The following is a 21,724-nucleotide window of genomic DNA, read 5'->3' as shown; positions in this document are numbered from 1 at the left end:
GAGGCAGAACCAAAAAAAGCATGTATCCTGCACTAGCCACATCTCAAATTGCTTTGTACTGTCTCTCCTGGGTCTGAAATCCCACAGCAGTCCTGCAAACAAAAGTTAGCACACTGTATAAAACTTCCCAGATGCAAATAAAATGTCTTTAAAAAAAAAAAAACAACAAAAAAAAACAAAACCAAAAATGACCATCTGAGCAAGCTAAAAGCCACTTAAAGAAACTCCCCAGTCAGGCAGAAGGAAACAAAACTCATTTGGCTCTGAGTAGAAACACCACTTACTACGGGTTACCAGCTGCAAATGCAGGCAGCGTGAGACAGCGATTTCCCTGGGGGTGTGCACACACCTGCACACAAACACACACACCCTGGCACCCAGTACCTGTCCGCTCTGGGCTGGGCACTGGCTCCAGCCTCCCAGCACCGCTCGCCTGCACCCACAGTTGTTGTTGTCTCTATCCCTACAAATGGAACAGAGGATCACATGAAGGATGAGCAGGATGGTGAAAAGGAGGAGTGCAAGGAAGACAGCCTTTGTCATCAGGGACACCACGGGCCGTACGTCCCTGGGTGAGGGTGGGAAGCTGGGACGCAGCAGGAGGCACTCCTGTACATGTGGATGTGTGCCACACACACGCATGGTCGCACCCCAGGGAGACCTCTGGGGCTCCTGTTCAATCCCAGCCCTGCCTGCCAAGTCCTTCCTTCCACCATCTTTCCTGCACCTGCTGCGTGCCCCCTGCACAGCTTTGTTGCTTGCAGAGAGAACAAGTTATTTTACAGGCAGAAAAATGTCACCCACTGTGTTTGTCAGATCTAACAGCAGCCAGGTCTTAACTTTTCCTCCAGAGAAGAGAAGGGGGAAAAGTCTACTATCTTTTAGGGGGCTAAATTTGCTATATGTTTCTTTAGGGGAAAAAGTAGATTAAATGAGTGGAAGTTTTCTCAGCTGTGGCATCTGCATGCTGGCTCCATCAGCAAAGAGCTGTTTACTTTCTGTCTAGTTACCTCCTTGGTTTTTTAGCTTCATCTCTATCATGTTTTCTGGAACTAGCGATTTCTTTCCTAGTTCTTTGTCCCTTGCAGAAACTATTTTGCTGCCTGGGCAGTCAGCCAAACATTGTAACTGCAGAAGAAATCTTTCTTGATTTACTCCTACAGACCTTCATGCATCTTCTCAGAAATGGCATGCTGCTTTATTAGCCTTCTGAATTATTAATAGGTTTCAAGTTAAGATAATTCCTTTTTAGTATTATTATTTTTTTTTTTTATGATTGCATCTGGCTGAGGATAATGCTTACAGGTACTGTCTTGTCTAGTAGCTTCTTTATGCATTGCAATAGATATATTTTATCTTGGATAGCTACATAGAATCATAGGATCATTGAGGTTGGAAAAAACTTTTAAGATCATTGATTCCAGCTGTTAACCTGGCACTGCCAAGTCTACCACTAAACCATGTCCCTAATTATGTGTTATCTACATGTCTTTCAAATACCTCCAGGGATGGTGACCCAACCCCCTGGGCAGCCTGTTCCAGTGCTTAACCACCCTTTCAGTGTAGCCATTTTTCCTAATACCCAATGTAAACCTCCCTTGGTGCAACTTGAGGCCATTTCCTCTTGTCCTATCGCTTGTTACCTGGGAGAAGAGACCACTATGCATAGTTGTTGTCTTTTCCAAACCATCAATGCTCAACTTTTGAAAAAGCAGAATGAAAAACAAGGTTCCAGTTTCCAATTTTTTAAGCCTGGTAAATCTTTCATTCCTTAGAAGCTTTGCCACAGGTCCTATCACATGAGCACTTTTCATCTAATCGGTCTCTGGAGGCTCCCTAGCCCTCATCCTTTCCTTTCCTTCTCTTTTCTTTCATTATGTTCTCATGCTTCTCTGTCATCCTGATTTCTTACCAATCTCCTCACACACCCTCCCCACTGCCATTACTCGTGCTGGCATGTCCGTTCATGTAGCCTTTGACATACCCTTGCCTGACCAGTTGAATATATTGGGCAGAAAGCTCCTGGCGTGGAAGTCTGTCAGCTGCTTGTGCTGTTGCCAACAGAGCTAAAATTGTATCTACTGTTTTCCAGTGAATATCTCCAAATGAATCATATCTTTGAGTAGCTATGCATTAGCAAATGAATACTCGTAAGGTCTACAAGTAGCTATGGCATTTAATAAATCACATTGGGTGTAATCCTAGATTCTTAGCTTGTGTAAATTACCAGTCCCATTAGCACTAGATGAAGACTTAGACCATTTGTCAGTCCTTTTTTCATCTTTCTGCAGAAGCTAGACCTTAAGATATGATTGATTTTCTTCTTTTATTAGCATTGCACTTGCAATGTAATCTTGATTAGTGAGGAGCTATGGGGATTTTCTGTTCAGAAAGAGTCATCAGATAATCTATCCTGATGTAGAGTCATCACATAATCTGCTATATAATTTCATAACCTTTGTTACAGTCAAGCTCATTGACTTGAGTTTGATTACAGAATCACAGATTGGTTAGGGTTGGAAGGAATCCCTGGAGATCATCTAGTCCAACCCCCTGCTCTACAGCAGGTTGCAGAGAGTCATGTCCAGGTAGGTTTTAAATGTCTACAGAGATAGAGATTCCATAACCTCTCTGGGAAGCCTGTCCCAGGGCTCTGTCACCCTCCAAGTAAAGAAGTCCTTCCTCGTATCCAGATGGAACTTCTCTTGTTGCAGTTTGTGCCCACTGCCCCTTGTCCTGTTGCTTGGCACTACTGAAAACTGCCCGGCCTCATCCTCTTGACACTTGCCCTTAAGATATTTGTAGACATTGATGAGATCCTTGTTAAGAAAAAAAAGAAAAGAGTTCAGGGACAAGTTGGACTGTATGAAAATTTTATTTGTGAAAAAGTTGTGATAATTGTTAAATACATAAGGTATGAAATAAGAAGGAAAAGAAAAAAGAAAAAAAAGAAAAAAGAAAAAAGAAAAAAAGATGAATTAGAGGAATTGTAGAGCAACAAAGCTGGGTTAATTAACATTGATAATGTACAGCTGTGGGCTTGCTTCAGGGGCTGACGTGGATAAGGTGCAGCTGTGGCTGGTTTCTGCTAAGTAGTTAAATACCTCTAAGGGGAGGAAGAGAAACCTGGAAAAAGCAGAGGGAGGGGAGCAAGCATCCTGGATGGGGCAAGAAATAGGGTGGATCTGGCCTGAAGAGGATGAAGAAACAGCAAGGGCAGTAGATGAACTTTTGAAACCTTGTGGGGGACTGGTGGCTGTGCTGGGGCAAAGGTGTGGGAATTACTCATTGAAGTTAACCTGGCATGGGGTGGTAAAAGCCTTGTTGCAGCCGGCTAGTTTTTATAGTGCTGTGACAGATCGCCTCCTGGCCTTCCCTTCTCCAGGGTACCCAGGCCCAGCTCCCTCAGCCTCCCCTCACAAGGAAGATGCTCCAGCCCCCTCATTGTCTTTGCAGCCCTCCACTGGACCCTCTCCAGCAGTTCCCTGGCCCTCTTGAACTGGGGAGCCCAGAACTGGACCCAGCACTCCGGATGTGGCCTCACCAGGGCAGAGCAGAGGGGCAGGACCACCTCCCTGGATCTGCTGGCCATGCACCTCCCAATGTTCCACAGGGTCCCATGGGCCTTTGTGGCCACACAGGCACACTGCTGGCCCATGGGCAACTTGCGGACCACCAGGACTCCCAGGTCCTTCTCAGCAGAGCTGCCTCCCAGCAGGTCAACACCTGGCCTTACTGGTACATGGGGCTGTCCCTCCCCAGGTGCAGGACTTTACACTGGCCTTTGTGGAACTTCATGAGGTTCCTGTCCAGGCCTTGCTGAATGGCAGCGCAGCCTCTGGGGTATGAGCCGCTCCTCCCGGCTGTGTGCCATTGCCCACGGGCCTGTCCCCCCCCAGCCAGGCTCTGACAGCCGGAACACAAAGCAAGTCAACGCAAATTCAACTCCACTGAAGGAACTGGATGGAAACACCATTCTTCACCGTGCACTCTGACAAACTGTATGGGTTAAGGTTTTGGGGGTTTTTTTGTTTGTTTTTGTTTTTTTTCTCCAGTAACAGCTGTGGAATTGTGCTAGTCCATAAAAAAACTTTTTTAGGTGTAAGCTGAAACAGGCCATGCTGATTTCCCAAAATGAAGCCAACTTGCTTTTTATTTTTTAATATATACTTTAAAAGTTTCTTAGCGAGTGCTGGATTGTGACAACTTTCCGCAGAGCTGTTCCCTAAGCACCATACGCACACCGCGACATGCCCCCACGGCCACGGCGCCCCCGACCCCTCCCTTCTCCCGGTGGGGAACGGCCTGCCGGGCCCGGGCAGGGTCCCAGACAGGGGACGGGCGCCCCCCGCCTCCCCCCGGCCCGGCCCGGCCGCTGCCGGCGCTTCCGCCCTGCGACGCGCGCACGCGCGGCGTGTCAGCGCGCGCCCGTGGGCCCGGTGCGGCGGCCCGCTGCCCGGCGGGGGAACGGCGCCTCGCGGCCTGGCGGGCGGCGCGCATGCGCGGGGCTGCCCGGTTCCGGCGGGGGCGGAGCGGTGGCGAGGCCAGGCCCGGCTCCGGTGGCGGCGGCCGCGCTATGCGCGCCTGGTAGAGTGCGGCGGGGGCGGAGGGTCGCGCCGCGATGAACCTGCGCGGCCTGTTCCAAGATTTCAACCCCAGGTGAGGGCGCTGAACGGGCGGCCCCGGGCCGCGCCGCTTGCGCGGGGTCCGCTCGGTGGCCGTTGTTGGGCTGTGCGCGGTGGCGGAGCGGCACCTGGCCCGGCCGCGGCGGAGCGCTACGCTCGGCGGGCGGAGCGCGTCCGGAAGCGGCGGCGCGGAGCGGCCCGGGCTGAGGCCGGTGGGGAAGCAGCGCCAGGCCCGGCACAGCCGCTCGCTGCGGGGCCGCGGCGCGGTGGGTCGGCCGGGGCGGGGACCGGCCTCGGCAGCGCGGTCCCGGCGGAGGGCGCCGGTGCGTGTGGCCCGGAGCGGCGGGGCGGGCGGTCGGTCCCTGCTCCCTGCCGTGCCCGGGGCGGCTGCAAGCGCGGGCGGCCCTCACCGGGGCGGCAGGCCACGTCCCGCTCCTTTGCTCTTCCGTTTTACTATGTAACTTTCCTACGTTCCTCCAAAGTCTCCGTCAGATTTTTGAACGTTTCAACCGGATGACCCGGGGTATGAAGCTTTCTGCTAGAAAGCTGAGCAACCTCGTGCTCTAGAACCGGCGTCTGACATACGGTAACGGCTCAGGTTTTGCAGGTGCGAAGGCACCGTGCTTAAAGATACTGATGGGCCGCCTTTGTTCAGAGCGAGCTCTGGGCTCTCCTAAAATGAACAAGGCAACAGTCACTCCAACGTGGGCTTCTGCCGTCTTGCCGAGCAAGTACGGATACTGGAGCTTTTAAGGAAGCTGAGCAAATGAGTTCGATTCCACCGGCTTTGCAGTTACCAGGCTTTTTAAGACCACCAAATAAAGGCCTGCAAGTAACTTGTGCGGGGTGACATGAAGTACTGAGAGTCCTGGAAAAGTCTTGCTCTTGAAAGAAGCCTTACATGACTGCAATTACAAAAAGCTGTGTTCAATCGGTTGTTTAGACAAACAGAAGGGCAAGCAGTGCTTCAGGAAATGCATTGTTGCAGAGAGGCTGAAATAAACAGTTTCCATGTGCGTGGTTGGAAGTCATGGAAAAGTAGCAACAGAAGTTCCAGAAGCTTATAAAGTTTTGTTATTGCTAAGCGATGCTTGCAGCTGATTTGGATGGTCTCTACGTGATGAATGAGCAAGCTGAATGCTGCACTTGTGCAGATAGCTTAATCTTGAATGTTTTGATGTTTACTGGAATGCTCAGGGAGCAGTGGTATTTTACTATGTGGCATTTTACCCCTGTGTTTATGGAAGAGCCAGGGAAACTACAAATTAAACAAATATTGAATGTTGGCAAAAGTATGAATACCTTAGGAAGCTTAGGGATATCTGTTGCTACGAAGAGAGATTGTTTTGTATCATCCCATCCTGAGGTAGTTTCATCAAACATGCAAGGAGATGCTGACACAATAAACTGCACTTTCATTTTAAAGGAGCAGCTAGACACTTGTTCAGGATAGAGACAAAGCAGCTTGATATCTAAACAAGGCAGTGCTGATCCAATTAATGTTTTGCATTTGATGAGAGTGAAAGTGAGTAGTTTGTTGTGCTGTTGGAGAAAGGGTGTAGTATTCCTGACTATTGCTGCTTTACTCTGTTCCTTAGGTTATCAGTGTTTTAAAATACATGTAATTACTTCACTGAAGTGGTATTGAAGCCTAATTACGTGTTTTATAAAGCAGTCTGTGAGCCTCCAGTGAATGGGTGGGGGGCTTTTTCCATTCCTGTAATGTGGGGAGATGATAATAGAAATGTAAAATGGTTTGGGTTGGAAAGGATTTTAAAGACCATCTAGTTCCAGCCCCCTGCCATGGGCAGGGACCCCTCCCCCCAGCCCAGGTTGCCCAAAGCCCCATCCAGCCTGGCCTTGGACACTGCCAGGGATGGGGCACCCACAGCTGCTCTGGGCAACCCGTGCCAGTGTCTCACCACCCTGTCAGTGAAGAATTTCTTCCTAATAGCTCATCTAAATCTACCCTCTTTTAGTCTAAAACAATTACCCATTTCCTGTTGCTGCAGGCCCTTCTAAAATGTCTGTCCCCTTTCTTATAAGCCCTCTATAAGCATTGAGAAGCTTCTATAAGGTCTCCGCGGAGCCTTCTCTAGGTTGAACAACCCCAACTCTCTCAGCCTGTGTTCACAGGAGAGGAAATGAAGTACTATGTAATTATTGTGTCTGATTTGTGGTGGTACAGTTGCTGTGCCACTGCTCTCAAGTGTTGCAGATACATTTACTCATACTTAGGTTGACTAGATGATAAAATGTATCAACATAACTATATTAAACTTGTAAGCACCATCCTCCCTATTCCAGTTAAAAACTTCACTCCCTAATCAGTAACTTAAAAGTTTAACCTTTTTTTCCCATATAGTGTTGCTTTTTAAAATAGAATATAAAAATAATCTTAAAAAAAATCTCTGGAGTCTGCCTTATTACAGTATGCTATATTTTTTAATCTTTAGTTAAAATTAGTGTGGATAAAATTACATGAATTATGTAACTTAGGTTTTGACATTCAAAACTATCTCATTTGATTTGTATGAAAGAACACATCTAAAAACATGTACAACTGGTATATTTCTGAGCCTCTAATAATACAGCTCCTGACTGGATCCTTGTGGGAGGGAACTATTTATAGATGTCCATTCATTAAGTTTGTCATACAAGAATGCTTTTGAAGTGTTCCCTTGAAGCAATGGTTTTATAAGTGAAAGAGATGACTTATGCTATATTTATGATGAAATATTTGACTCTTCAGAACTGATTTGATTCTTTGCGAAGAAGTTTGACAGACGTTTTCTGATTAAATTTCAGCTATGACTGATTTTCTTGTTCTTTACAGAGTTTGTATTGCCTGCTTCAATTTCTGACTTTTCTTTTGTTTTGTTTAATAGTAAATTCCTTATTTATGCCTGCCTGCTGCTTTTTTCTGTGTTGCTCTCTCTACGGCTGGATGACAAAATTCAATGGAGTTACTGGGCTGTATTTGCTCCAATATGGCTGTGGAAGTTAATGGTGATTATTGGTGCCTCGGTGGGAACAGGAGTGTGGGCCCGAAACCCACAGTATCGGTAAGTTGAGGTTAATTATTTTGCAAAACGGAGGGAACATAATATGTTTCCCATACTGTATCAAATTCATAAATATTTTTTTAACAACATAAGATAGAGTATCCAGAAGGTTTGTTTTCAGTGTATTTTAAATAATTACCATAACCTACGGTGTATGCAAACAGCTTTATTCAGCTAGGGAGGTCTTACTCCTAGTTTATCGCAAGCTTCAACACTGCTGTCTGTGGGAAGCTAAAACTTCCATGGAGTGACTTTTTCCACTTTTCTGTTAGAATGCTAGGAATTCTTTGCTTCAGTATAAGCCATAGAGAAATATGTATCTTCATATGCACTAGGAATCTACTGTATATAACTAGATTATTTTCTAAGTCGGTTTCCTGAAATGTATAGATCAGCCTGAAGAATATTGATTTTATTTTATTTTTTCTCCTTGGTGCGCCTATAACCTTAGTGAACATACGTATGAATATTCATCGATTCTTGAACATGCTGTCAGCACTGAGAACTTTGTCAGGCTTTAGTTTCAGTTTTATAAGAAAAATTCAAGTAGTATAATACACTAATATAGGTAAATGTGTAACATTTGCAAAGTAAGATGTTTGTGGGAATAAATTCTGTAAATTCCTTTTTATTTTTTTCGAAGTTGGGTAAAATACTTTAAATGTGCAGCTTTATGGGCATGAAATCCTGTTACGTCATCAAGAGTGTAGTTCAATAGTGGCTATTTGGGCATAATGTGTATATTTATTAAAAACAAGTGTTAATACCTGAAACATAATGATTTTTAACAAAGTGTCTTGGGACGTTTGCAGGATAGTGTGCTCTTTTATTGACACGTAAACTGAATGCTTCCTTATCCTCTCATTAGAGCAGAAGGAGAAACCTGTGTGGAGTTCAAAGCTATGTTAATTGCAGTAGGCATCCACCTGCTACTGCTGATGTTTGAAGTTCTGGTGTGTGACAGGATTGAAAGAGGAACCCATTTCTGGCTTCTGGTCTTCATGCCATTATTCTTTGTATCTCCAGTGTCAGTTGCAGCTTGTGTGTGGGGATTCCGACATGACAGGTCCCTGGAGGTAACGCTTTGTTATGTGTAAAACTTGTGGAAATGTGAAACTCTATCAGTTCCGTTACAGTTAATCTCTCCGTAAAGCATGATATGGATGACTGCATCAATTGAATTAATTGTTTGCACTGACCTGCAAATGTGCATGAAAAATCAGGATCGGGAAGAACATAATTTTTCTAGTTTTTTCAACTACCAAATTGCAGCATGTTTTAAACCTGCCTTTTTTTCTTATTGTGTGTTAAAAGAACTCACCACAAACTCTGCGATATGGACTAATACTAGACACTAAAATGGAGGGTTCTTAAGAAAATTCTACTGATAGTAAGAACTGTTCCTAGGAGAACTGAACTTCCAGAGCCCTAGATAATTAGAGTTGAAAACTTCTTACTATCTCAGTCTGTGTGCTTAAACTTTAATTTGGGAATGCAGATGGTAGACATAAACAGGTAGGATTTTATTTTCTTCCTCTGTCTTCTTGCCGAACTCACTCCTTTTGATTTGGGAAGAACTTCACAAGGATTCTCAAGATCTTCCCACAGTTGTGGCATTTTGCAGTAACTTTAGAGTTCTTATTGAATTGTTCTTTTTAAGGATTTTTTTATATGACCTCAAACTACTCCATGACAATTAAAAATCAGATTTTTTAGATAAGGTTCAGCTTTTTCAGTTGTTTTAATTTCAAGGGAATATTTTTCTAATGTTATCATATGCTGAATTTATCTCTAGAGAGAAACATTTTTGGCAGGTGATAGTTAGGATGGCTGGTAAACTGATACTTTAAATTGTTGATTTAAAAATGTTGCCAATAGCCTTTCATTTTGCAGAGTTCTAGTCATGTTTAACCATTCCTAAAAGTCAAATTTGTGTGGAAGTACTTGCCTTCTACTGGATGATGCTTGATTACCCATTGATTTGCAGTTGACTGCACAGCTGCTAAGTACCAGCAGAAAAAAAATATGAAACCCCCTCACCCCTAAAAGGCAACAGCTGTCTCAAAGAAAATAACTTAATGCAGTTAACTGTCAACTCTTATTTTCACTATTTTGTCATCTTCATTTAATGCTGTTCTATTTACTGTTCTTTTTAGTCTGGGAAGATTTCATTATTTGTTTCATTTGCTAGAAACATAAGAGGGGCCAGTCTTTAATCCAGGATATTAATTTTTGGCATAAGTAATCAAAGTAGTTGTTAATCTATTATTTTCATAATTATTTAATCTGAATTATATTGTCTGCTTCTTCCTATTCTGAAACTGATTAGGTGATAAGTATGTACATACTGGTGTTTTGTCTGTGTATCATGGGGGCTCAGAAAAAGCTTTCTTTTGTGTGTTGTGCTATATTTATAGTCAACAAAGCACCATTTATTTAAGTCATATTTAATTCATTAAATTGTGAGACCAGCCACTCCTAATGTACATGCACTTGCCATATATAGCTCAAATGTTAACTTGGTTCTAAAAATTATTTATAGTAATAGATCCTCCAATTTTTTTATTTTTTTTCTCTTTATGTACTCCTGCAGTTTTCAGGTTGCTTGGTCTTATGCTTGAGTGTGGGGTTTGCTGGCCTATTCTTTTGAGAAAGCCAGTGGTACAAAATTATTTTAAGTGTAATTTTCCAGTGTTATTAAAGCTACCTGTACTTCAACAGTGAAGATTTCAGTGCAGTCTCTGAAGTAGGCAGTACCTGCTGCCTGTTGGATTTTTGACTCAACTCATTATACTGTGAGTTTCAAAGGCATTTTTCAAACAGATCACAGTACACACTAACAATCATATGCTAGTGAAAAGTAGCACATACTGTCTGTCTTCTGAGAAATATTACATTTCAAAGATGCCTTACATAACTATATGGGTTTTTTTTAAAACGGAAGATGTTTCTAACTTACATTCAAGCTTCACTTAGCCTTTCAGATAATAATTCTCTGATCTTTGAAATTTCTACCCATGTAGGGTTGCCCATAAACTTTAGAAACAGATTCTTGCTGGGTCTGCTGGTGTTACATTGTTTTACTTCGTTCAAGTAGACACAAACTTGATTTTTTTTTCCCCAGTATAATTTTGGGTTAGTTCTCATAGTGGCAAGAAGGACATGCATAAGTCTTCCATTAACATTTTTAATGGGAAGTATTGCTTTATTGTATTGCCTCAAAACCCAAGTGTCTTTAGTGTAATTTAAAAGATCTCTGAATTATACAGTAAATGATTGAATCTGGTGTCATCTTCCACTATTCTATGTATTTTTCCTTCCCTCCAGGTTGAGCTGGGACTTTAAATCTTTTTTTTTTTTTTCCAGTCTGTTCAGTTAGGCTTTTCTTATTCCTGTAATCATGCTAATAAGTGTTGCAGATAGTGATTCTATTTTATGTTTTGTTGGTTTTTGGTTGTTTTTTTTTTAATATCAGGAAAGCCTTTCTTCAAGAGGCAGCTGCCTCTACATTTACCCTATTGGGATCACAGCCTTCAAATTTAGGGATGCTTAGTGATAACTAATTTAAATGCAGATGATGTTCCATATTGCAGTGATAAGCATGGAGTCAGAAAAGTCCTTTGACAGATTCTTTGCTTATGTTGGAAACAGCTTTATCATGCTAAGAGTTAACTAATGTATTTTCTTTTTCTAGCTCGAAATCTTGTGTTCAGTCAATATTCTACAGTTCATATTTATTGCACTCAGACTAGATGAGATCATCAGATGGCCGTGGCTTGTATGTAACAAGTGTTTTCTTCTTACCCTTGTTTAAATGCTGAATTTCCTAAAGATATTTACTATAGTGAACAGTCAATGTATGACTGGAGTCCATCCTTTTTACAAGGGACTTTTTATAAGGGCATGCAGTGATAGGACAAGGGGCAATGGCTTTAAACTGAAAGAGGGGAGATTTGGATTAGGTATTGGGAAGAAATTCTTTACTGCGAGGGTGGTGAGGCACTGGCACAGGTTGCCCAGAGCAGCTGTGGGTGCCCCATCCCTGGCAGTGTCCAAGGCCAGGCTGGATGGGGCTTGGAGCAACCTGGGCTGGTGGCCCATGGCAGGGGAGCTGGAACTAGGTGACCTTTAAGGTCCCTTCCAACCCAAGTCGTTCTATGATAATTTTAAATTGTTTCAGCTTGATGGCATTTACAAAGCTGAGGAACCCCAGTGAGCTGATACGGGTCATAACAGTGCACACTGGTTTTCTGGTAGAGATTGTATTAAAGAGCATTGCACTTAAAATCCTTCTTCTTGTTTAGATTTAATATGTGAACTTTTTTTCTTTAAAAATCCCACACCTGAAACAAATGTTACTGATAAAAATGTATTGCTGTCAGGGGGAAAAGCAGTTCATTTCTTCTTCTTTCAGGTTGTTTGTGTTCCACTGTGGATCTTGATGTCCTTTCTGTGTCTAGTAGTGCTCTATTACATTGTATGGTCTGTTCTGTTCTTGCGCTCTATGGATGTGATTGCTGAGCAAAGGAGGACACACATAACGATGGCTGTCAGCTGGATGACAATTGTAGTTCCACTGCTCACATTTGAGGTAGGAAAAAGCATCATGAGTTTTATGTATCTTGTTCTTTTTTCAGTGAGTAATGAATGCTGCTCTGTCTGTCTTTGAACTTAAAAAAATAAGAATACTACTTTTTGTTTTGGAATAAAATATTAACAACAAATATGAAAGAAAACCAAGAATTCTCTGTTTCTTTAAAGTGGTTTGTTGTTTTGGGGTTTTTTTTGAGCAAAATATACATCTCATTGGAACTAACTACATGTTTCTGTGGAGGCTGTTTTCACAGATGTGTGAACTTAAAGATCTGAGATAAGCATATGTTTTAAGAAGCATGAAAGTGGTGTTGCAATTAAACTGACACTAATTTTTTTTACAATTTAGATCTTACTAGTGCACAGACTGGATGGGCATAATTCTTTTTCTTTTATACCCATATTTGTTCCTCTCTGGCTTTCACTCATAACTTTAATGGCAACAACATTTGGACAAAAAGGAGGAAATCACTGTAAGTATTTTAAAATTGTAGAAACAGACTGAAACTCAAATCTTACTAAAATACATTTAAGCCTTGTATTTTCAAAAAGGGATTTTTTTGTAAATTCTTTCATGAAAACATTCAGATGTCTTACTGTTGTTTTCAGGTGATTTTACTAAGTTTTCAGTGTTTATAGTGTGTCTTGCTTTCTTTTACTTATAAAAGCATAACTTTTGCTTGAACTCAACTCGAAATCTCAATGGGATTTAGTTGTAACTTTAGCCTTTTATCCTTCCTTATTTCCATGGGTTTCATTCTTGCGGGACGTGACTGGATCTTTCTACTCTGGGTTCTGGAAATAGTGTAGCACGTATTATTTTTAATTAGCATTTGTCCTAGTAGCCTGAACTAGTATTCTCTTTTCTTTTTGGCCAAATAGTGCTCTGTTACTCTGTGCTTACTTGCACCTTCAGTTGCCTGAGTGGCCAGTGTAGATTTACTAGGCTTTATCTGCACCACAGCTAGTACTGCTGACAGCAGTGTTCGTACTTTCAGCCATCTAACATTACTGAATCAGTGCAGATGAGTAGCTTTTGCCATCCACGTTGCAGTTATGTTCCTTGTTGACAAGACAATAAAATGTGTTAGGATTTTTCACACTTGAAAGGAAACAACTGTGATGTTTGTTATATAAACTCACTTCAGTTTTGGTGTGATTGTGAAGTATATTGAGAGTTTCTTTCTTTGGTCATGACTGAGCTTATCTCCATACATTTTATATTGTTACTGTATGGAAAATTGTTACTGGTTGGTTTTTTTAATTTCATGCCTTTGAAAATGTATGGCCAAATGAGTCTTTTGGAAAGCCACGTGTCATTTTATCTTCTGTAGGGTTAATAAATATTTATGTAATTTTTTTAAAAAGACTCTTCCCCTAAAGTGAGCCTCAGAACGCTTGTGTGAAAATCCACCTTTACAAAGTGCTAAGCAAAATACACCAGTTGGCCATGAAGTGTAATCTCTGCAAAAAGATGGGATTGTATGGGATATTTCCTGGCAAATGCTTAATAATTTGCTTTTGTTCAGTGTGAAAGAATTGACTTGGGCAGGCTGTTCCTTTTAACACTGACCTTTGGTATTGGCTAATCTGTGCCATCTCTGAATTATGAGTGCCACTTACTTAAATGTTCTCTTTCAAGTCTTTGCATATAGCAAAGTATATGACAAACACAGAATGTGTATTGTTTCCTAATCTAGCGCAGGTAATACCAACATGTGGTTGGTAATTCCCATGTGGCACTGATTGCTTTGAATTGACGTGCAGAGTCTTTTGTTTTCTTCCTCTGTGTACTGATGTGAACTGACACTTCTTAACATGTGAAATGAAATGTATTCTTGCTGTGGTAGTATAGCTGGTAACTTCTACGTACGGATATACACACATGTGCAGACATGTGCAGAGGCATACAAATGCATGTATATGTTCTCTGTACATCTGTATGTAAACTGAACTATGATATTATGATAGGTGTTAAGTAATGCACTGAAAAGCAGCACTAACAAGTTTTATATTCATATGCAAACAATCAAGAGAACTTAAACAAGATTATGTAGGCAGACTACAGAAATTTTCATTCTGTTCTGCAGTAATGTGAAATTAGTATTTTATCATTTTTTTTCTAGGGTGGTTTGGAATTCGCAAAGACTTTTGCCAGTTCCTGCTTGAAATTTTCCCATTCTTACGAGAGTATGGAAATATTTCTTATGATCTTCATCATGAGGATAATGAGGATACAGAAGAAACGCCACTGCCTGAACCACCAAAAATTGCACCAATGTTTCGAAAAAAGACTGGAGTGGTCATTACACAGAGTCCTGGAAAATATGTGATTCCACCTCCCAAGTTAAACATTGATATGCCAGATTAAGATGACAGTAGCGTATTAAACTTGAACTGGGAATCAGCAGACAAATATATTTCATCTCATGCCTTGTCCCAATTACTTTAAAATAGGTATTGCTGAATCAGTGGCTTGGATTATACAAATCAGAGATCTTGAAGATAATCTGAGAGCTTTTCCAGAGATACATAGTGGTCTAATATGTGAACCTTCCTAATGGGTTGGTTGCATGCTTGCCTGTATAGTATTTATATGAACATTTTAGCAGTGTAATATATTGTCCAAAAGTCTTGTTGTGTACAGTGTAAGTATTATCTAAAAGTATTTTTTTAAAAACCCTGTATGAAATGCCTATGCTATTCCAGGTGTCTTTTAGATCCTAAATATATGTTTGATTTCCATGTCTGTTTTAAATGCTTTGGGGGGGATGCCTTAGCATAGTACCCGTTCTTTTTCTGTTCAGCCACAATCATTGGCTTAACCACAGAGGCACAGGTGTGTTGCACTTCTCGGGAAAAACTGGAAAGCTTTTTGAGGGGGAAAGTAGAATGTATAGCAACTTACATGATGTTTTTGAGTTAGCTATGTAAATTTTCATGTAAGTATTTCAATTTTTGCACTGGCTTGGGAGTTAAATGTTGCTTTTGTTGCTTTTCCAGTCTCATGTTTTAATGCTTCTTGAGCAGCATGTACACTGTTCTCCCATTAGACTGGCTGTTTAATAAGCTGTTCCTTCTTGCATTGTGCATGCAGTCTATGCCAGAAACATTAGTTGTAGGTTTTACAGCTGTCAAGTTAGCTGGTATAAATATCATAGCTTGGTCTTCATTACCAACTTTGTGTTGGTGTAAATGATTAAACTTTTCAAGGTAGGAACTTACTGGTATAGCATTTTCTTGTTTGAAGAATGACTTCCATGTGCTTTTGAGACATTTAGTCTTTAAAACTTATATTCCAGCAGCCTATAAAAACAGATCGTAGAATGGTTTGGGTTGGAAGGGACCTTAAAGACCAACTAGTTCTACTCCCCTGCCATGGGCAGGGACCCCTCCCACAAGCCCAGGTTGCTCCAAGCCCCATCCAGCCTGGCCTTGAACACTGCCAGGGATGGGGCATCCACAGCTGCTCTGGGCAACCTGTGCCAGTCACTCACCGCCCCCACAGTGAAGAATTTCTTCCTCATAGCTCATCTAAATCTACCCCCTTTCAGTTTAAAGCCATTGCCCCTTGTGCTATCACTGCAGGCCCTTGTAAACAGCCCCTCCCCAGCTCTCTCATCGCCCCCTTTATGTACTGGCAGGCTGCTCTAAGGTCTCCCTGGAGCCTTCTCTTCTCCAGGCTGAACCACCCCAGCTCTCCCAGCCTGTCTTCACAGCAGAGGTGCTCCAGTGTCTGATATTCCCACATCCTTGCAGCTGCACAGTTTAGGCAGCTTAAATACCACGGGTTGTGTTTCTTTAGTGTTAGCATGGCAATGAGAGCAAAGAATATATGGATATTTCTGCATGTGTGAAGGGCAAGTGCCCGAAAAACTCCAGACAGGTGGCACTTTCATTCCTAATGCTGCAGAACTTCCTCTTTCTCCCTGTGGACCAGCTACGAGCTGAAGCCACAGCCCTGTCCTGTCCTACACTTAGAATTTTGTTGCAGTTCTATTTTTTGGCTTTTGAGTCAAAAAAACCCAAAAACAAACCTGTAAATGAAAACCAGTAAGTGCTATTTATTTTGCTAGGAAATGGACACTGCTCTGTGATGTCGTGGCAGCGCAGCATGGGTGTCGCAGTGATTTTTGAGAATTCTCCCTTGGGTTTTTCAGTTAGCCACTTCCTTTCAGCTGGCTGTCTGGCAGGACATTCTAGCTGCTAGGGTTCAGCTGAAAAACTTGAAAAAGTTTAAAAAAAATAACTTCAACACAGCTTTCCTTATTGGAGACTTCATGAGATTCTGTTCTGGCCAAGGGAGTTGATTTGTCAGGCTTGATGACTTCTCTTTGTCTAGCATGTGACAAAGGAGCAGCTAGTGGTGCTGCCTTTGGACCTCTGGTAGAAGAAAGCTCTTTACAAACTTTGACTAAGCAACCCTGGTCAGGAGTGTGTCTGAATTCATCTGAGAGGTGTAGCAAAGGCAATGCCTCTACGTGCCTCAGCTTTCCAAAGAACCTCTGGGATGTTGTTGAAAGCAGTCAGTTTGAGTCCATTTGGTGAGTGACAACGGAAAGTGTGTAGTGATTCACGAAGAATTGTTCAGAGGAAGTACTAGCAAGGAGAGGATGCCTGAGCATTTTTGAAAGTGAGAGCATGAAAAGCTTCACTCATCGTGTCCCTCTGCATGGATTCACCAGAAAGCTGTGGCATTTTCTAAAATGGCTCACACAATGACTTGCTAGCAGAAGAAACAGCTAGGGAGGTATGTTGGATCCTCTACGTGCAAACTCTCAGAATATTCTAGTGGGATGGATTTCTGTTCCAGTGAAATAAGCCTTTACTGCATATGAAATGAGGATGGTACCAAATGTTCTGATTGTCATTTGTTTCTGAGGAACAGTAGTGCTGATAAAGTATGTTAGTTATTTCAAATTACTTTGAACACATAAAATGAAAAGATGGTCTCATTGTATTGGGATTTTTCCCCCTGTATTTGCTATGTGTGGTGTTGTAACAGATGTACACTTTCTTGTGGCATTTGCTGAAGGCTGAGTAGGTACGTGTCAGCATCATATAGTTACCTATATGTTCATTCCATGCTAAAGTGGCTGAAAAGTAATGGGTTTTGGGTTTCTGAAATAGTTTGTATGCTTTTGAAAATCCTGTGCTTCTCTGCTATCAAGTGGCAAAACCACTGGTTACTACTTATCACACCATTTTATTCAGCCTGAATATCAGGTTTAGAATGCCCCAATAGTCCTTTTTGATAGCCATATTTCTCTCTTGCAATTAAGATTCTCAGTTCTTGTATCTTTGTAGTTTCTGGTCTCAAGACGGTGGCAACTCTTTTCCTTTGCATTTTTTAGTTTTGCTTCTACTACAACCCACATTTTAGAAGACATTTTCTACACCTGCTAAAAAAGTGTAAGTGAAGCTTTGGTCCAGAAAAATCAAACACCAGCAGAATTTTCACCAGACACAGAGTTGCATGCATGCTGCCAGAAAAGAAAACCAGGCGTTGAGCTTGCATGGGAAACCACTTCTGAGGAGGAGAGCAGTGCATTCACAGCAGGTCCAGAGGAGAACATGCACAGCTCTGCACCCAGGACCACACCTCCCACCTCTCCAGCTGTGCTGGTAGAAGCTGCTGCTCTGTCTGGGCCACCTGCGGGCCAAACTCTACCATACTGCCACTGCCTGGCATGCACCTGTGGTCCAAATGGCAGACCTGCAGGCAATGCTCTTGGACCCCCTACCCGGGGCATGCTAGGTGTACCTTCCACAGCTTTCTTTAGGAGACTGTTCCCTTGGACTATGCACATTCAAAGTCCTCCAATAAACTACCTGAATACAAAGCCTCTGCCAGTTGTTCCACCCTGGGTTTATATGGCCATGCCTATGCCTGTAGGCTGTGAATTCTGAAAACTCTAGAAGCGCCATAGTTAGTGACTTCTATTTGTTACTCTTCATACTTGTCTGTAATTCAATATTAGATTTTTCAAACCTTACTGATGTTTTTCATTTTAAATGAGAAGTATTATAATACTTCCTTTGATTTTGTACAAGGACCTTTCTAACAAAGGCCTTTGTAGTAAGGCATGTCACGTCATAGAGCTATATACTGCAGACTGCTCCCCCCATCATACGCACAGCTAATGTATTTATCTGTGACTGAGGAAAATCTGGTCCTTTCTGGAAGTTTTACATTTACAGCACATAATGTGCACCATGCACAGAAACCTTGTACAGCAAATCTTCGCCACTGAGCTGCCCCTAGAACTGGCCTGATCTTGGCTGACTTCTTTCTCGGTGGTCCCACAAATGTACAGGTAGGAGGGGGTTGAGAGACATGTCATAGTGATGATGGCAGCATGGTTGGTTTTTTTTTCTCTGGAGGTTCCTACAAACTCTTTCTTCCTCATGTAATCAGAGATGCATGCATCATATAATATGGTTGTATTTGCTCACATTTTAAATCAGCATGTAATACATCAACCATTTATTTAAAAAAATGGCATTTACTTTGAGTTAATTTATACAGGAAAAATCTGTTAAACCAATAATTTCCAGTAATGGTCATAAAAATTACATCTTATTCTGCCTCAAAAGAGCAGTTCTTCAAATGTATTTGTTATTTCAAACAATTAGTTTTGGAAGGGAATCCTAAACAACTCACTGGGTTTCAAGATGCTGACTTCTGAATGACAAGTTTGCATTTACGCAGGAAAAATAATAGTGAGGGGTAACACCTAGGCTTCTGAAGGGATCAGTTCTTCAGGGATGTCCACCTGCCACACACCTTTTCCCCCTCTGGCAGGAATCGGTTCCAGGAGCCATCTTGGATTTGAAACAACAGTCAAGTATTTCTGTTCTAGGTTACTGAGGACAGCTTTGTTTTCCAGCTCCAGAATCTTTTCAGGAGGTAAGTTTTCCGGATATAGTGATGTCTCTCCAATGTCAATTAATCCTGTATTATAAAATTAAAATTAGTTGGCTGTTTGATCTCTTACAGAGAAGCTTTTCAAAAGTAATTTTTGCAGAGGACATACAGAAAAGGCTGATTTGTTGCCAGAATAACACAGTATGAAGCATGCACACCTCAGATCAGTGTCATTCACTGCAGAGTATGGCCTATGTGGCTGAACTTAGGTTGGTGAAGAACAGGTGAAGCACGCACGCAGTTAATAGTAATCACAACTCAATGATACAGAGTGCTGTTAAAAGAAGCCTGCACCTAAGAAGATGGGAGTTTTGGTAGCAGCTGAGTTATATTTGGCCTTGAAACAGCTTCATGAAAAAAAACTCTCTCTGCTCTTATCAGGACACTATTCTAACATTTTGAGAACATTAAACTATCTGGGAATTCCTGCTCTCTGGAACCGTTTTATTGTCACAAAATGGAAATTCTATATTGCTTAATAATTAAAAACATTAAAGATCAAAGAAGCTTTGATACCTACTTCACAACTTGGCATACAATTTATGTCAAGGTTACAATCTGCATGTTACCTAGTACCTCACAATGTTCAGCACTATAGAACCAGAATAATTTTCCAGTATATTTGATAGAAGAAACTTGTTGCACAGGAATAGCTAAAAATATTCCAATGAGAAAGCAAGACAGATGGTGTAACAAAAGACATGTACAAGGAAAGAGCACAAAGTAAGTGCTGGATAAAAACTTTGTAAGTATACAGTACAGCAATATACATTGTATTTCAGTACAAGATAAGCAAAGGAACACCATACTAACTTTGTCTTACAGAAACAGATTTCTTCATTGCTCAAGTAACAAGAGCAATGGAGCATTTGCTAAACCAAAATAGGATTTATTTAATAGTCAAACATACAAAACACTGCAATGCCATGACTTCACTTGACTGAGTACTGTAAAAACAGTTTCAGCAAGGGTTCCTAAGCTCAAAATGCAAGAAATTTGGCACTGACAGTTATTATCATGAAACAAAATAATATGCAGTTATTATTTTATCTTATATAGTTATACTATCTTACTGCATGATGAGTTAGCTCAAATTTTATTTCTTGTACAGACTTTAGAGTTGGACTAAACATTTTAGTAGAGTGAGTTTATTTTAAAAACTGAGGCCTGACTAAAATTATTTATTCTAAAGGTCAAAAATACTTCACATTTCCAACACAATGAAAAAGAACAAATTGTATTTACAAGTTCCCTCACTGACCTCAGCTTACAGTGAGAATCGAAATAGCCCTCCAGTCACCACTTGGGCACCATTCCTTCAGAGTAAGTGTTAAAGCAATGTTATGATAAGCGTAACTGTAACGCAGGTGCATATTTAACTGTTAGCCGATTGAAAGCCTGCTTCGAAACTACAATCCAAGGTTGCTTACCTGCAATAACTCCTCTGCCAAATCTTTCCCCTTTATCCAGCAAATCTTGCACTTGTTGTGGTGTCATTCCAAATCTATTCAATAGAATTGCTCTCCACGTTTCATCCTCCCAGTCCTTAACAGCGATATGAATGGCAATGGTGCAGTTCTTGTAGCCTGCTAGCAAAGGACGCCAGCGAGTCTCTACTGTTTTGACTTTGTTTAGGACTAATCCTGCATAGGGCTGTCGGAAGGAAAGGCAACCAAATCGCATCGTTCTCCTGGCATCGGAACCCCTTTATTTCCTGCAAACAAACAGAAACCTGACATGAGTCTTCACAAACGCGTCTGTGACCACGGCAAACCCACCGACCTGCCCGAGCAGCCGCCCTGGCGACGAGCCCGCTGCGCTGCCGCCCGGCCGGGGCCCAGGCCGCCCGCACAGCCGCGGCCGCCCGGAGGCGGGATGGCGCCCCGTCACCGCCGCCTGCCCTCACCGCGGCACCGCGCTCGGGAGCCGGGGGATTAAAAGCTGGCGGCTCCGCGAGTAGCCCGGGGCCGGCCCCCCCAGGGACGCGATCCTCCACGGCCACCGTCGCCTCCACGGCGAGCGCTAGGCCGCCCCGCACGCCCGGAGGCCCCGCAGGGCCCGCGGCCGCCCCTTACCTGGCGCTGCCAACTCCGCACACGTTCCTCCGCTGGCGCGGCGCGCTGCCGTCCCCCCTCCGGTGCCGCGGGGGGAAGGTGGGTGACGGGGACCGCCGGGGCGGGGCGACGGGACGGGCGGCCCCGCTGCCGCTGCTGCTGCCGCTGCTTGTGGGCGGCGCGCGGCGGGGGGCCGGATTCCCGCGCTGCGCCCCCCCGCGCGCGGCGCCGTGAGGGGAGCGTCGGCCGCGTTGCGCGCCCGGCTGCGCGGCTGAGGGAGCGAGGCCGGCGCCCGGCCATGCGTGTTTTCCCCGTGTGCCCGCTGGTTATCCCGCGGAAAGGGCGGCTACCTCACGCTCAGCCCACCGCGGCGGAGCGGGGATGGCCGTTACGGCCTGGCGAAGGCCTCCCGGAGGAGCGCGGGGCCGCGGGTGTGTTGTGGGGGCTGCTGAGGGGAGA

The 21,724-nt window shown here is 43.0% G+C and overlaps 2 protein-coding genes and 1 long non-coding RNA gene across 3 annotated transcripts; 2 read left to right on the top strand and 1 right to left on the bottom strand.

The window, feature by feature from the left end:
• The first annotated feature begins 4,481 nt into the window (after positions 1-4,481).
• TMEM185A (transmembrane protein 185A) lies at positions 4,482-15,503 on the top strand. The gene is made up of 7 exons (XM_037408284.1): positions 4,482-4,659; positions 7,514-7,690; positions 8,559-8,766; positions 11,385-11,468; positions 12,105-12,281; positions 12,633-12,756; positions 14,410-15,503. Exons 1-7 carry the CDS (start codon positions 4,622-4,624, stop codon positions 14,652-14,654), a joined length of 1,053 nt encoding a protein of 350 aa, XP_037264181.1. The 5' UTR covers positions 4,482-4,621; the 3' UTR covers positions 14,655-15,503.
• A 261-nt stretch (positions 15,504-15,764) lies between these two features.
• LOC119157429 lies at positions 15,765-18,868 on the top strand. The gene is made up of 2 exons (XR_005107533.1): positions 15,765-17,033; positions 17,638-18,868. It is a non-coding gene; the product is annotated as an uncharacterized LOC119157429 (long non-coding RNA).
• On the bottom strand, positions 18,835-21,445 carry LOC119157427 (protein EOLA1-like). The gene is made up of 3 exons (XM_037408354.1): positions 21,287-21,445; positions 20,642-20,925; positions 18,835-19,238 (listed from the first exon to the last, which is right to left on the bottom strand). Exons 2-3 carry the CDS (start codon positions 20,892-20,894, stop codon positions 19,021-19,023), a joined length of 471 nt encoding a protein of 156 aa, XP_037264251.1. The 5' UTR covers positions 20,895-20,925; positions 21,287-21,445; the 3' UTR covers positions 18,835-19,020.
• Between the last annotated feature and the right edge of the window lie 279 nt (positions 21,446-21,724).

This window comes from Falco rusticolus, chromosome 14, assembly GCF_015220075.1.
Source record: "Falco rusticolus isolate bFalRus1 chromosome 14, bFalRus1.pri, whole genome shotgun sequence".
Lineage (NCBI taxonomy): Eukaryota > Metazoa > Chordata > Aves > Falconiformes > Falconidae > Falco > Falco rusticolus.
This window is presented reverse-complemented; position numbering and strand designations above follow the sequence as displayed.